The sequence below is a fragment of the Schistocerca cancellata genome, chromosome 2, assembly GCF_023864275.1.
Source record: "Schistocerca cancellata isolate TAMUIC-IGC-003103 chromosome 2, iqSchCanc2.1, whole genome shotgun sequence".
In the NCBI taxonomy this organism is placed as follows: Eukaryota; Metazoa; Arthropoda; class Insecta; order Orthoptera; family Acrididae; genus Schistocerca; species Schistocerca cancellata.
The window spans coordinates 686,398,839-686,415,489 of NC_064627.1; the positions used below are offsets into that span (position 1 = coordinate 686,398,839).

A 16,651-nucleotide genomic window follows, 5' to 3' on the forward strand; every position below is an offset into this window, starting at 1 on the left:
CTGAGAAAGGTGGCAAAATGTTTCCTCCCATAGCATTCCTGCAGCAGTCATTTCTCAACCATCCGCACTCCCCCTCTCCCACCTCAATGTTCGTTAAAATGTGAAAAAGCTATAGCGGTACACCCAAATTTCCAAAAATGTCAAGTAGTATGCAACAACAGGAAGTCTAGGAATGTCTGCACTACACAGTTATTTAAATGTAGGAGTGTGCATATTAAATACACTAACATGCAAGAAATGTAAGCTACAAAGCAGACACGTAAATCAAAATTAGTTGCTTCTATATAGAAGTCTGTAACAAAAAGAAAAAAATCACAAACAAAACACTGTGCTGCTGTAGAGACAGAAGCAGCTGCTGACACACTGGGCATGCATTCGGGAGGGAGTTCAGTGATTTACCAAACCCAGGCAAATGCTGGGATGGTTCCTATGAAAGGGCATAGTCAGTTTCCTCCAGTTTGAAACAATCAGAGCTTGTGCTCTGTCTCTAATGATTCCAATGTCGAAGGGAAGTTCCATCCTAATCTTCCTTCCTTCTTGAAGTACATCATGCATTATATTCTAACTTGAGAATAGATACATAGCCAAAACTATGGTGTAACAAATTATATGGAATAAAAAGATGATTTAATACTAAAAATAACAGCTGGTGCGGTAAATTGGTTATTCAAGAAATTTACCGTGGCTGTGAACAGTATTCCAACTAAAACATAGGATGAGTCTTTGATAGGGTGTGGGTTTGTCTGGAAATGCTGTAAAACTGTGTAGGACACTAGTACCACAGTGATAAAGCATCGGTAATATGTTCTGGATTGGAAATTACATCACAAGGCCATCTTTTGAGATAAGTGTAGGCGGAGGTTTGTTTGTTTGTTTGAATAGAACTGATGCTTAAAATTACATTAATAACAAAAGGAAGTTTGGGCTTCCTTTGAAAACTGTCAGAGTGTAGGTCCACCACCAGTCTGTCTCTTGGTTGTATGGTATGATATGGACCTGTAGATTACTGTTTGTGAAGCCAGCTCTAGCTTTAAGAAGAGCATAGTAAGATGTGCTACTGAGCTTCACAGACAATTTCTTTAAGACACCAACCAATGCATTCCAAGTTTGTCCTACAGACATTTCCAGTGGCTCTGGAAATCAGGAAAGTATGTACACTATTGGTTAAAGAAATGTAATCAAACAGAAGAAACTAGAATATATGGAATTGAGACCAACAGGAACAAAGAAATAAGATGTAATTTACAACTGTGGCAAAATGATTGAAACACATGTAGTGCAGGTAGAAGTAAATTAATTTCTCCTAAAATCAAGACAATTTTTCTTTTAATCCCTTGGTCAGTCTGATTTACTTCTCAGTAGTTCATGGTGCACATGAAACATATCTGTATGAAATGAAGACCTGCAAAGGAATTTGTTGATGTAGTAGGGGCTTGGTTGACAGACATATCAGGTGTAGTTGCCCAAAACAACACTGGGGAACAAATCAGTCTGATGCATTTTGGACAAAACTGCAGCTGCAGTATCCAGGAATGACTTCACAAGAGATTAAGCCACATAAGTTTGTTGCCCTTAGTACCACTTAGTGTTCTGCTGATGGAGAGAAGGTGATTGAGGTCATTGACCATTGGGCAAAGTGACCTAATAGTGTGGTCACTGAATTAGCATGGCTGATTCCAGAAATGCGGTTCATTGATGGTGTACGTAATTGCGTAGTGTTAGCTGTAGTAGATACATTGCTGACATTTGTATCATACCTAGCACATAATATGTGTTGTTAGTGGACATTAGAAAGTGGGTCCATTTGCAAAAAGTAACTGTGGGTGGTTTAAACATACATAAGGAAACGTGAGGCGGAAGGAAGGGGAGGGTCTTGGTGAGGGAACTTATTTATTTATTTATTGGAACCAAGATTCCAAGAGTGTACATATAGGATTCAAGAAATGTACAGTTTCAGGCAAGAAAGTAAAGGAATTTATATGTAGAGGCACATACAAAATTGAAATCAGTCTTTGCCCAGAGACACAGCTACAGCATTTTCTTGTACCTTGAACAACTCTCCTCATTCCAAGGACAACATAAATAATGACACAGATGATTCACTGTCTGTACTTCTCCACATCATCAGAGTTAGCACTTGTAAGTATCCTCATTACATTTGGCTGTCCGATTAATGAACCCCCATTTGTAACCTGTTCATTGATCTCCTTGTGTCCAGTCAAAGTTGTGTCTGGCTGGTGAGCATTCTTTTGGCTTTACCCCTGCTTGGACATGATTTATATCAGCTGCTCACAGTTCTTATTCGGCTTTCTTGGCTGGTATATTTAGTGCAGATATTGACTAAAAAGCTCTTTCTATACTTCAGCGTAGGTCTTTGTGGAGAATGTCCATTTAGTGGATGTAATTCAGTTTTCTTTGACACTCTTCTTTTGCAGCTACTTCCTGACAGGAATGTCCAGTAGCCAAGAAACAGAGTGCCATAGTAGAAGTATGGACAAGCTGGGGCTAGGTACCCCAATTTCTACCAAGTTTCCATGTGATGTTTTGGGCTGATGCCTTAAGTTTGGTATTAAGATAGTGCCATCAGTGAGTGTTAGATTCAAAGTATAGTGGTGTAAAACAGTGTTCTAGCTTGATGCCTTCCCAAATCACTTTGTTTTTTCCTGCCTGTTTATTTCACAGGTGTAAAATGCAAACCTAATTCTGTGTGCAGCTTCAGGTGGTTCTTGTTATAGTAATCAGAAAACATTCCCAGAGCTCTGGTCAGCATCTTTTCTGTTTCTGAAGAATTACCTGTCTGCTCAGTCAAAGCAAAGACATCAGCATATATGTAACTTTTGTACAGATTAGGTTTTGACTGATCATTTATGTAAATGTTGTAGAGCACAGGTGACAGTACAATCATTCCCTTGGGAGTAAAAGATTTCTTTGGTTCCTCCAACAGCTGTGTCTTCCTTGGAATTCAACATATAATCTTCGATTGTGCTGTAAGGTGGCAGTTATTCTAATAAAACCATAGTCTTCAGTCAGAGTGTAGGTTTTGTGAAGCATTATGCAATGCAACTGTATAGTGAGCTGATGAAAGGATGATAAATGCGATTCCAGTGGTCTTCTCCCTTTCAAACCTGTCCCCTGTGTGCTGTCCTAGATGAGTTATTTGTGCTGTGCAGTTTCCTTAGGGTCTGAAACTGGCCTTTTCATGTATATGTAAGCTATCAATCTTTGTTGACAGTTAAAAGCATGCCTTCACATATCTTACAGAAATGGCATTATAATGAGATGGTTCATAGCTCTGAGGATCATAACACTCTTTTCCTAGAGTCATGATAGCAATTATTTTTGTTTTCCTCCATGGTTGTGGAATATTGTTCTGTTTTAAGCAGTTATTGCAGAATTCCAGAAGCCATTTAAGTGTAGCTGGTCTGAATTTCTTTATCGGCTCCATTTGTCTGTCATCCAAACCAGCTACCTAGTTCTTAAATTGATGTATAGATTTTTTGCAGAATTGAGTTTAGAGCTCATTTGTTACTAGATGTTCTTGCCTTCTTAGCTCCTTTGCCCCATTTGTCTGTTTTACCATTTTTATGAAGCTTTCGATTGGGGGAAAATGTTTGCATGGGTTTTCCTTTGTGTTGCACCATTACTCAGATGTAGCAGACTCCATCCCATTTGATTACTTTTGGTCATGTGTAGACTGTCTAGCACTTCTATCAACTGATTTTTCATACCTTCTGCCACAGAAATTTGAAAGCTGCATTTGATACTTGCTCCGTAAAAGGGGTTTCTTCAAAGAGTTTCGTGAACTAACAAAAAAAGGGTAATGACAGTATTCGTAGTAGAAATATAGGGATTGCGAGTTTAAAGAGCAATGGTAGTTTTGTAGTCACTGGCGGCAGTCTTTTCTTACAGTGACATGTAGCAAATACTAATAATAAATTGTAAAATGGTATAGGGGATTAGGTGGTATATTTTAGTTCTGAAGGCAATAGGCTGTCATTCGTATTACTAAACAGCTAAAACTGTGCATGGATGAAGTTGCTGGTTCCCTATTTAACGGCTTCCAGGATCAACGAAAAATATGATTTTCAGGATGTCATATAATTATTGACCATCTCTAAAAATTTGAAATGCCGATGTAATCTACTCATTAAGCAGTATAATCTTACATTAAAGGTTTATCACAATGAACCAGTTAGTCTAGTTAGAAACTGTGTATATGTCTTGAGGCAGGGCAATGCATGGTATGCAAATTACACAGATTATATTCATCAAGTATTTGAGAATGAGAGCACTTAGCAACTTCCAGCAAACTTTACACATAACTTCAAGACTTTTCTAAATTTTTCATTAGTCTATGGGTGAATAATTAAATTTTTCATTAGTCTGTGGGTGAATAATGGAGTAAAATAAAGCCAACATGTTTAGGGTTTTATGTCTTCATCATAAATGTTTTAAACTCTTATCAGCAAATACACTGAAGAGCCAAAGAAACTGGTACACCTGCCTTATGTCATGTAGGGCCCCAGCGAGCAAGCAGAAGTGCCGCAACAAGACATGGCATGGACTTTAATGTCTGAAGTAGTGCTGAAGGGAATTGATGCCATGAATCATGCAGGGCTGTCCATAGATCTGTAAGCGTACGAGGGTGTGGAGATCTCTTCTAAGCAGCATGTTGCAAGGCGTCCCAGATATGCTCAATAACATTCATGTCTAGGTAGTTTGGTGGCCAGAGGAAGTGTTTAAACTTGGAAGAGTGTTGCTGGAGCCACTCTTTAGCAATTCTGGATGTGTGGGGTGTTGCATTGTCTAGCTGGAATTGTGTAAGTCCATCGCAATGCACAATGGATGTGAGTGGATGCAGGTGATCAGACAGGATGCTTATGTGGCACTTGTCAGTGTCATATCTAGATGTATCAGTGATCCCATTTCACTCCAACTGCACCATGCCCCACACCATTACGGAGAGCCTCCACCAGCTTGAACCGTTCCCTGCTGACATGCAGGTTCCATAGGTTCATGAGATTGTCTCCATACCCATACACGTCCATCCACTTCATACAATTTGAAATGAGGCTCATCCGACCAGGCGTGTTTCCAGTCATCAACAGCCCAATGTTCCTGTGCTTTGTGTCGTGCAGTCATCAAGGGTACACGAGTGGGCTCCGGGAGCCCATATTGATGATGTTTCATTTTGACGACCCAGCATTGAAATCTGCAGCAACTTGCACTTCTGTCATGTTGAACAATTCTCTTCAGTCATCGTTGGTCCCATTCTTGCAGGAGCTTTTTCTGGCCACAGCAATGTTGGAGATTCGATGTTTTGCCAGATTCCTGATATTCGCGGTACACTCATGAAATAGTCATATGGGAAAATACCCACTTCATTGCTACCTTGGAGATACCGTGTCCCATCGTTTATGTGCTGACTTTAACACCATGTTTAAACTCACTTAAATCTTGATAACCTGCCATTGTAGCAGCAGTAAGCGATCTAACAACTGTGCTCGACACTTGTCGTCTTACATAGGCATTGCCGACCTCAGGGCCATATTCTGCCTGTTTACATATCTCTGTATTTGAATACAAATGTCTATACCAGTGTCTTTGGTGCTTAAGTGTGTTTAACACATTAACTCACATGTAAAATAATCAGACTTTTGAAGCTCTTGTGTACGTGGGAGTTAGATTCTTTAAAAAATCAAGGGTAGGGTTAAAGGTGTCCAGATGATTCATTGTGCAGCGGGGTGGGGGTGGGGGAGGGGGGTGTAGCCATAGAAGTAGCTCCGGTTCCAACAACTCTGTTAAAAACCTGTATGATATTGACTGTGCCCCCAACTGGCCCTTGCTGTGGGCACACTTGGGTAGTGTTTCTGGTTGTGAAAGAATATATAAAAAAATAAGAAAAGTTGTTCTAATTACTTTTGCTCGATAGGCTTAGCACTGTAGAGCTCAGTTTAAATTAAGGAAGGCATCTTGGGATGGAATAATGTAAGGGGGACATCGAGCAGTAATGAGGACAACAATGATATGAAGAAAAAAGAGTGAATGAGGGACAGACTTATGACAGAGGCTTGACATTTTTATATTTTTGAAATTATTGCTTAACGAGCCTCAAAATAGCGTTCATTGAGTCCCTAAAAAGTGATGCACATCATAAATTTATTGTATACTGTGGGCAAATGTATTTCAGTGCCAACAATTTTTTGAGATGGTAACCATCGAGTCACTCAAATTTGGGGAACTATTTTTTGTTCAGTATCGACTCAAAGGCACAAAATGCGTAGTTTGTGAAAATTTGGCCCTTTGTATACCCATGTAAACTTTACTTCTTGTGTGTATTTTGCACCCCTGTGCATTCTATATTAAATTTATTCTCTACTTAAATATCTGTGACAGAGCAAATTAAGCCTCTCAGTACAAACATTACTACCACTCAAAGGATGCTGCAGCCCCATATGAATTATATGGGAACATACAGTACAATTACTAAAATACTGACTGGTTATTGGCAGTATTAGTTGCTGATAGCATTTTGTTTAATGTTAAAAACTGCTTCTTTCATGAATTTGATTATAAATGTAAATTTTTTTTGTCACCAGAATAATTTCTGTCTGGTAGTTCATGTAGAATTTTTGAGAAAATATTTTAGTACAAATTTATAAATTGGTGCTTGAAAGAAATTGCTTCTTGAAAGAAAACACCTGGCTACACTATATTTTTTCTTCATTGGTTTCAGCTTTTGTAACGAAGCACAGAATTGAATATCATTACAGCTATAGGTTTTGATTGCAAATTAAATATAATTTTCATTGCTGTAGGTAGAGGGCAAGTGCACAACTGATCACATCTCTGCAGCAGGACCATGGCTGAAATATCGAGGCCATCTGGATAACATTTCGAACAACCTGTTCATAGGGTAAGGTACTCATGAATCATTTGGTTCGCTTTCTTTCATGAACTGGAGGGAAAATGGGATCATGAAGTTCATATTACATTAAAACAAACTTTCAGAAAAGATGCTAGCTTAATCGTAGGGTGAAAGGTTGTTTGAAAAATGTTGGTAATGCCCTAAAAAATTAATTTATTCATCAAGAAGACTGCATAGTAGCTTTACAGCATTACTGATTTTAGTTGTCGCCAACAGTGATTCATGTTAGTTGCCTTGGGCACTACACAGACACAGTCATGCAATACTGAAACTGGTAATGGTGTATGATTTTTGTTATTGGCTAAACAGTATTTCAAGATAAATCAAATAGCAATATGTGTTAATCGCTACATCAAATGTCTTAAACTGAAGGGGGAAAAGTAACTACAGTGAGGGTGTGCGGTAGCTAATGCTGCAGTTCAGAGTATGCATGGCAAACGGCACCCATGCAATAGTTTGTAGGGGTGGGCCTAGACCTAGGGGTATGGACTATTTTTAGAAGTTTAGAAGATGAGTAGGACTTGTTAGTATCCATAGAAAAGTTCCATTCCCAACCCTGTTAAAAACCTGCATAATACTGACCTTCAAATCTTTTTGAAAGAAAACACCTGGATACACAATTTTTTCTTTCCCTGAGAGCTGGAGGTGGTGGTTGGGGGGGGGGGGGGGGGAGGAGGGCTCCTCCTCCTCCTCCTCCTCCTCTCCCTCCCCTGACTCCCCCTTCCAGCACCAGTTGTGGGCGCCCTTTTGCATGACAACAGTGCTGGTTGTACTACGTGATGATAGCTATGTTGTAACATCATCTATGATACTGTGTATGTAGGGAAGGGGACCATAGTTGATGGGAGCAGTAAATTGACATTCATTTTTCATTTTTATACATAAAATGTTAAGGTCAGTATTAATCTCGGGCACAGTAGAAACTTACATCAGTTAATGAGTAATGGATCACCCTGTAAGATAGATGTCAGTTTCTGAGCAAGCTGAATTTGATTATGGTTGTCATGTCTCTTCATCTGGTGGTATCCTAACAGTAGAAGTATTGAATTATTATACATATATAATTTTTTTCCCATTGTGTACACTGTAAGACGCAGGGATTGGTTCATATTTGGAAACCTGAGGTATGTTAATTTTCTGGCATTACTGGAGCAAAGTGAGTGAATGAATGTTTGGTTGATTGATTATTTCTTGAATTTCAGAGCTGTGAATGCTGATAATGGTGAAATGAACAAAGTGAAAAATCAACTTACTGGTGAATGGGGACCAGTCCCAGATGTCGCGAGAGCTTACAAAGCTAAGGGTATTCGTTGGGTAGCTGTTGGAGATGAGAATTACGGTGAGTTGTGTGCTTCACTGGTGTCTCATACATTACTAAGACTCGTTTGTTGGTAAGTGGGCACAATGAAAATTGACAGCCATTAACATGCTGAAACACAAATTGGTGGTGTGTCAGATAATTCTGAAGATAAACAAAACTTACCTGATTCCACGTCAGTTGCAACTACGTTGTTGCTAGTCATTATGGGCCTAAGGAGTGATAAACGGTTTCCATTTGAGGGTGTTGCTGCAGCGTGTATGCAACACAGTGCAACTCTGATGAAGGTTTACTAGCACAAACATGTAGGCAAGGGATAATTGTGGCATTTGTGTCTTTCCAACATGTGTGCAGTAAATGTGGAAACATGAACTGTGACAACGTTATTACCGACATGCTGTTATTCTTTTCTTGGCTGCTGAAGGACAAGCACCAGATGACATCCATTGGAGAATGAAGAATGTGGGTGGGGCTGCATGTCTGTCAAAAATTGCTATTGTGCTATTGGGTGGGGAATTGTAGGGTGCCCCTAGATAGGTCATGGGTGCACTACACAAAGGAAGCGGCTACTCAGGTAGCAGAGTACTTGTGGCGTCACATGGTTTTTTTTTAGGCTGGGCAGTAGTGCGAGGTGTCCTGATGAACACTCACAAGTCGACATGCAGGCAGGGAAATCAGGACGCGCTCAGTATAAAGACACTTCCGCTATCAAGATATTAGCAGTAAATTTTCAGTGTTCGGAATAAAGTTCCTGAATTTACTGCCCTCCAGGAAGCGTGTGGCGCGCAAATTATTCTTGGGACTGATACCTGTCTGAACCCTGAGATAGGAAGTTCTGAAATATTCATTGGAATGTGTATCGGAAAGACAGATTATACACCATAGGAGTTGGTGTCTTCATTGCAGTTGACAAAAATATTGTGTCTATTGAGGTCAAAGTAGAGTGTGATTGTGAGGTTATCTGGACACGTTTAACAGGGCTAGGGGAAATAAAGTTAATTGTGGGGTGTTATTACCGGCCACCAGGTTCCACCATGACAGTTCTAGAATCATTCAAAGGGAGTCTATATTCTGTATCACAGAAGTACCCGGATCATCTATATTAGTAGGAGGCGACTTCAACGTACCTAGTGTAGACTGGGATGTCTATGGATTCATTACAGGTGGTACAGACAAGCCGTCGTGTGAATTACTTTTGAACACATTATCCGAAAACTGTCTTGAGCAGCTAAATCAACAGCCAACGCGTAATGGAAATATTTTAGATCTGGTAGCCATGAACAGACCAGACCCTATTGATGGTGTCAGTGTTGAAACAGTGATTAGTGATCATGATGTTGTCATTACGACTATGGTTACGAAAGTTAAAAAGTCAGTCAAGAAGGCTAGGAAGGTATTCTTACTAGAAAGAGCAGATAAGCAGTTGTTAGCATCCCACTTAATAAAGGAATTTACTTCATTTACTTCCGGTACAATGGACATGGAAGAATTATGGGCAAATTTTAAACACATTGTAAATCACGCATTGGAGAAATATGTGCTGAAAAAGTGGGTTACGGATGGAAAAGACCCACCGTGGTTTAACAGCGCAATTCGGAGAATGCTCAGGAAGCATAGGCAGTTGCACTCGCGGTACAAGAAAGATCGGGAGAATGAGGACAGGAAAAAGTTAGTAGAGATTCGTGCTGCTGTAAAAGAGCTATGCACAAAGCATACAACCACTACCACCGTCATACCTTAGCAAAAGATCTTGCTGAAAACCCAAGGAAATTCTGGTCTTACGTAAAATCGATAAGCGAGTCAAAGGATTCCATCCAGTCACTCGCTGATCAGTCTGGCCTGGCAACGGAAGACAGCGAAATGAAAGCTGGAATTTTAAATTTAGCATTTAAGAAATCTTTCATGCAGGAGGATCGTACAAACATACCCCCGTTTGAGTTTCTTACAGATTCCCGTATGGAGGACATAGTGATAGACATCCCTGGGGTTGTGAAGCAGCTGAATGGGTTTAAAATAAATAAATCGCCAGGTCGTGATGGGATTCCAATTTGGTTTTACAGAGAGTACTCTACTGCATTGGCTCCTTACTTAGCTTGCATTTATCGCAAATCTCTTGCCCAACGTAAAGTCCCGAGCGACTGGAAAAAAGCGCAGGTGATGCCTGTATATAAGAAGGGTAGAAGGACGGATCGTCAAAATTACAGACCAATATCCGTAACATCAGTTTGTTGCAGGATTCTCGAACATATTCTCAGTTCGAATATTATGAATTTCCTTGAGACAGAGAAGTTGCTGTCCATGCATCAGCACAGCTTTAAAAAGCATCGCTCCTATGAAATGCAACTCACCCCTTTTTCACATGATATCTTGTGAACCATGGATGAAGGGTATCAGACGGATGCCATATTCCTTGACTTCCAGAAAGCGTTTGACTCGGTGCCCCATTGCAGACTCCTAACTAAGGTACGAGCATATGGGATTGGTTCCCAAGTATGTGAGTGGCTCGAAGACTTCTTAAGTAATAGAACCCAGTACGTTGTCCTCGATGGTGAATGTTCATCGGAGGTGAGGGTATCATCTGGAGTGCCCCAGGGAAGTGTGGTAGGTCCGCTGTTGTTTTCTATCTACATAAATGATCTTTTGGATAAGGTGGATAGCAATGTGCGGCTGTTTGTGGTGTACGGGAAGGTGTCGTCGTCAAGTGACTGTAGGAGTATACAAGATGACTTGGACAGGATTTGTGATTGGTGTAAAGAATGGTAGCTAACTCTAAATATAGATAAATGTAAATTAATGCAGATGAATAAGAAAAAGAATCCTGTAATGTTTGAATACTCCATTAGAGTGTAGCGCTTGACACAGTCACGTTGATTAAATATTTGGGCGTAACATTGCAGTGCGATATGAAGTGGGACGAGCATGTAATGGCAGTTGTGGGGAAGGCGGATAGTCGTCTTCGATTCATTGGTAGAATTTTGGGGAGATGTGGTTCATCTGTAAAGGAGACCGCTTATAAAACACTAATATGACCTATTCTTGAGTACTGCTCGAGCATTTGGGATCCCTATCAGGTCGGATTGAGGGAGGACATAGAAGCAATTCAGAGGTGGGCTGCTAGATTTGTTACTGGTAGGTTTTATAATCACGCGAGTGTTACGGAAATGCTTCAGGAACTCGGGTGGGAGTCTCTAGAGGGAAGGAGGCGTTCTTTTCGTGAATAGCTACTGAGGAAATTTAGAGAACTAGCATTTGAGGCTGACTGCAGTACAATTTTACTGCCGCCAACTTACATTTCAAAGATAAGATAAGAGAAATTAGGGCTTGTGCAGAGGCATATAGGCAGTCATTTTTCCCTCGTTCTGTTTGGGAGTGGAACAGGGAGAGAAGATACTAGTTGTGGTATGAGGTACTCTCCGCCATGCACCATATGGTGGATTGCGGAGTATGTATGTAGATGTAGATGAAAAATCATCATTGTGGAATAGTGTGCCAAGTTCCGTGCTTGTCGCAATTTGACACAAGACACCAGACTGTCTGGGAGGCTAGCCTCATCAATTATGGACAACAAGTGGGTGGTTGTATATTTTCGTATTATGAAGGTATAAATTTGAATTCCACCAAACACTGCATGTCACTTTCCAAAGCATTGAAATTGAGATTGCGGTGCGCTTTTGTAAGCCGCCCGCTGATGACAGCATAGGACACGTGAGTTAATCAGCCAATAGCAAGATCACTCTTAAGTAGCGCGAACACACAAATAAGAAAAGTTCATGCTTTAAATTAAGATACATCACACAAATGTGCCAGTAAAAGTTTTAATAACTATGTAAATGTCTGATCTGGGTTCTAAATTCTTCTAAATGGTCGTCCTCAAAGAGCTGATTTTTGAATGGAGTCAAACGCTTGGTGATTTAAGAAATTCATCGTACATTCTTGCACATAGTTCATCTTGCGCAAAACGAAATTTGCTTGAATGTAACACTTTTCAAACCACCATTCGCAATATTTTCCTGTGACCTGTTAGAAATACTTTCATTTCAGCAGTTGCAAGAGAGCGCCCAATGACAGGCGTCACCTCGCTTGCACAGCTACGATAACGCAGGAAGCCCATATGTTCGAAAGGCTAAAACAAAACATTAAAAGGTCTTACATCATGTCATAAAAGAAACAAGAAATCAGAAGATACTTCAAGAGCATCGGAGTTTCATGATCCACACTAAAATGTATAATTCGGCTTATAATGCATAAAGTATGTCCACATTTGGATCTAAATTTCCTTGGAGTACCAGTGCTGTATTATCTCATGTTTGGTTCTTTATTATGGTATAATGCCATACATGCACTTGAAATGCAGCGAACAGTTGAAACCAGCCAAGAGTATGAAATTAAACACTTCGTTTCAAATAAATTGACTGCCTCAGCAGAAAAGATTAATAAAAGCCAAATCTCTTTAGTAAACCGACAAAAATAACTTCATTGTTCTGCAAGGTGATTAATGGCTGACTGTCAGAAAACTGGAAAAAATTCTGAAACTAATAACATATTTTAGCCTTCCGTTACTAAGCGAACGTATTTTAATTCATTTGATAGCTCCCGGCCACAAAAATCCGTTTCATCATCATTTAACGTGAGAGCAATAAAGGAAGACAAAACAACAAAATCACTGAACGTAGACACGGGTCTGTGGAGACGACCCAGCTTCCCACCACAACTTGAACTGCTCTGTGCATCAGCCCCAGATTTACTATATTTGTGAACTGGGGCAATATTAGGTAGTGGCGCCCAGCCACACTTCTGTAACCAGAAGCGGGACAACGTAGTACTCATACGCGACTAAACTGCGCATGCGCAAGTGCCTGCCTGCAACTGCTCAAACGACTCTAATTTAAACAGTTGTCACGTCACGCTCATCGGAGGCAATTTGTTGTTATGAAACATTGCATAGTCTTGCTAAGCCTTAGACACACTATGCTGTTGGCAGATGCTTGTATGAGCACTGTGTTTTGTTGTATATGGCGCATTTCTTTTGCAACTTACGTTTTATTTTCGTTTTGTTTCCTCTCGTTCATGTTTTGTTGCTGCAGTATTATTCTGCAGTAGCAGGATTCAGTAATATCCTTTGTTAGAGTATTGGTTCTTACCAGTCAAAATCACAAAAAATTTAGCGGAAAACCAAAACACTGAAAAATTACTGGAAAATTACTGGAATTCTAAACAATTCCTGGGTTTTTCCCGGTTTTCTCCTGGTTGAAAAAATTCCCAGGTTTTTCCCAGTTCTCCCGGTTGTCCCGGGTCGTATACACCCTGTTGTTATAACCTTAGCTGAGTGGTGTGACCGGTAGTGATTGAATTCACACTGTTGTGTGAATTCAGTCACTATCAGTCACACCACTCAGCTAAGGTTATAACAATTATAACAACAATTATGATAATACGAAAATATGCAGCGTACATGTTACTGCACATGCAGGATCTTCCCAAAATGTGTTTTTCCCCCCTGAGTTTCATTTTCTAAAGTGCCGGAAAGTTCTCCGCTGCTGTATAAAACCATCCACTCAAAGGATAAGTTTTACAGTTTGGAGGGAAAGTATAATTAACACGGAAAAAGTGTATTTTCACCCAGGAGAAAATGTATTTTTAACCGGGAGATCTGGGAACAAAATCCATGAATTTTTTCCTTATCTGCGTATACACCCTGATTAGAGACTGAAAGTGATGACAGTACATCAGTTGAGTGACAAGCACTCACCAGTTATACGAGATAAATACATCCGCTGTGCTCCAGCCAGCTCCTCCAAGATTCAGGTTCACGGGAAGCCACTGTGAAATACACGGTTAGACTCCATAACTATACGGAAACTAACAAAAATGACTTCAAGTTTCAGGATATTTTAGTCAAAGTACAGTGTATGAGTATACTCAGGATTTTATTATTGGTGGACTTCAGAATTTTGTAACTCATTATTTTGAGCTTTTAAAGCTATCTTTATATGTTTTTTTTGTAATGTCATTCAATATAAGATGTTTCTCAGTAGTAAAAAAATATTATTTTTTGGGACATAATTTGAAAAAAAGTTAAGGAGTTAATGAGCGTGTCTGAGAGTGTGTTCTGTTTTAAAAAGACAAAAGAAAGAAAAGACTATTATTCCTTATGTGACTCAACACTAAATGTTTCTCAGGAGAAGGAAGCAGCAGGGAGCTTGCTGCACTGGAACCTCGTTATTTGGGTGGTCGAGCCATCATTGTGAAGTCATTTGCTCGTATTGCCGAGACCAACCTGAAGAAGCAGGGTCTGCTGCCACTCACTTTCGCTAATCCTGCAGACTATGACAAAATACAGGCTTCAGATAAGATCTCACTTCTTGGACTTAAAAATCTTGCCCCTGGAAAGGTAAGGATTGATGTGCATTGATAATTTATTTCTCTTTCAACTACTTCTCCATAGTTAAGATGGTATCTTGAATATCTTTCACGAGATAAAAATTGAAGATAGCTAGGTACTCATAGTTAAAACACTCACTCTGCCTCATGACCTCATTGCTAGCCTGTTAATATAAATTAGCCTCTTTTGGCCTGTAGATTGTACAGGAACCACATGCTGGGAGGGGGAGGGACAGTAAATTTTAAAAATGCTTACTGATGATTTCCATTCCTTTGCTCTGAGCTGAGATACTGTGCAGACTGCTCACAACCTACCCAAGGCTTCAGCAGGCACTACTGACCTGTTGATGTTCTCATGGTAAGGATTGCTGATCATGAGATGCCGTGAACGGACTTCATTCACAGTCCCTGGCCTATGGGAGTGTGAGACCAGGACTGCATGCTGCTGGCTCGCTCTCTTGCCTGCCTACACCTGACCTGCAAACATGTCCCTCTTCTGCTCTCGCATGCCATCCTTAAGACTTGGTCATAGTGGCTACCTTCCCAAGCAGTTAGTTGCTTCACCAGATGCCTCAGATGTACTTCCCGTTTCATGAATAAACATTTCTGGATTCTTTTTTGGAATTTATTGCTTTATTATTTCAATTGATGTTTCTGATCCAGATGCCCATATCACACTTGCTTCTGCTATCCTGCACAATATTGTTGGTAGAATGCTATTTCATACATGTACAAATATTACCTTCCCTTCAACATTGTTTTGTAAGTTGTCAACATAAGTTTATTTTTCATAAGTATTTCATTGAGGTAGTGTGATTTAAGGTAGTTGGTTTTGTCCCTCTATAGTTCTCTAATTTGGATTCCTACATAATGAAATTTGATGAATGAGTTGTTCTTATATTCATGTAAAGAACAGCTGCATTTCTCATTTCATGTCTATACATTTCAGTGAGAAAAAGAATATGACTGTTTTAATGGCTTGAAACTCTGATGTTATATTGCTACTTGAGATAATGTTGAATTATGTTCATTTATAAAGGGGAATATAATGTTGCACTTTCTTTTGAAATGTTTTTGCAGAGCAGTAATTAGGTTTTAATGTATCAGTGATGACATGCTCATTAGAGATAACTGTACAAGGAAACCAGAGACCAGAACAAAATCAGAATATTACAGTCATCCCCAAGTTTCTGGTGCTGCCTCCTAATAAAATTTACAACTGGGGCAGTGAGACACACTCTGCCTGTTGGAAAGCTTGCTGTGACACGTCAGTGAGGAGCTAGTGCTGTAGTGTGATAGTTTGAATGTGCAGTGAATAATGATTCTTCATATAAAAATGGCAGCAATGTGTGGGGAGGAAGACGGTGCGCTGTGTTTGTGTGGATACTTCATTAAACACATTGAAGAGGCTTTTCTGGCAGGTGGAACAGGGTACAACCAACTGCATATTGTGGTACACATTGAAACAAATGATGGCTGTTGTGTGGGCTCAGAAGCCAAACTTAGGTCAGTCTAGTGACCGGAAATATGCAGAATTGTTTCCAAAACTGTTTGTGGCCCCCCCCTGGTTTTGTTTTGAGTGGAATTTATGAACCATGGACTTTGAATGTTGTGTGGCAAGGTGGGCTGTGGCTCAGCTTTGGGGGTCCCCTATATGGACCAGGGGTGTACTACACATCAGAAGTGGCTACCCACACCACAGACACTGTGTGGGTTCCATGAAAGGATATTTTGGATGAGGTGGCTATCCGTCAAGCTCAGATATTGATGTATGTAGGACACCCTGAAATATTTATGCAAGATCCAAAAAAGAGTCTACTAAAATTCTAACAACTAGCTGCAGAAGTTGGCAACAGTGAAACTTTTGGGGTAATTATATCTTAATATATAACAGAGAACTGTACGGAGGACCTCAGCTTGCTAATACATAGGTTCCACAATCATACTGTCATCATGGAAGACTCATAAATCATCAAAAATTGATAGTGGTATTGTAAGGGGATGTGATGCGACATCCTGCGAAA

The 16,651-nt window shown here is 40.0% G+C and overlaps 1 protein-coding gene across 3 annotated transcripts in view; it reads left to right on the forward strand.

Moving 5' to 3' along the window:
* Positions 1-16,651, forward strand: part of LOC126162426 (aconitate hydratase, mitochondrial-like) — a 79,627-nt gene that overhangs the window by 59,638 nt on the left and 3,338 nt on the right. For all 3 annotated transcript variants that reach the window (XM_049918927.1, XM_049918928.1, XM_049918926.1), the window contains exons 12-14: positions 6,819-6,916; positions 8,131-8,267; positions 14,426-14,637. In XM_049918927.1, the coding sequence (XP_049774884.1) occupies positions 6,819-6,916; positions 8,131-8,267; positions 14,426-14,637 (447 nt within the window). The remainder of the gene's footprint in view (positions 1-6,818; positions 6,917-8,130; positions 8,268-14,425; positions 14,638-16,651) is intronic.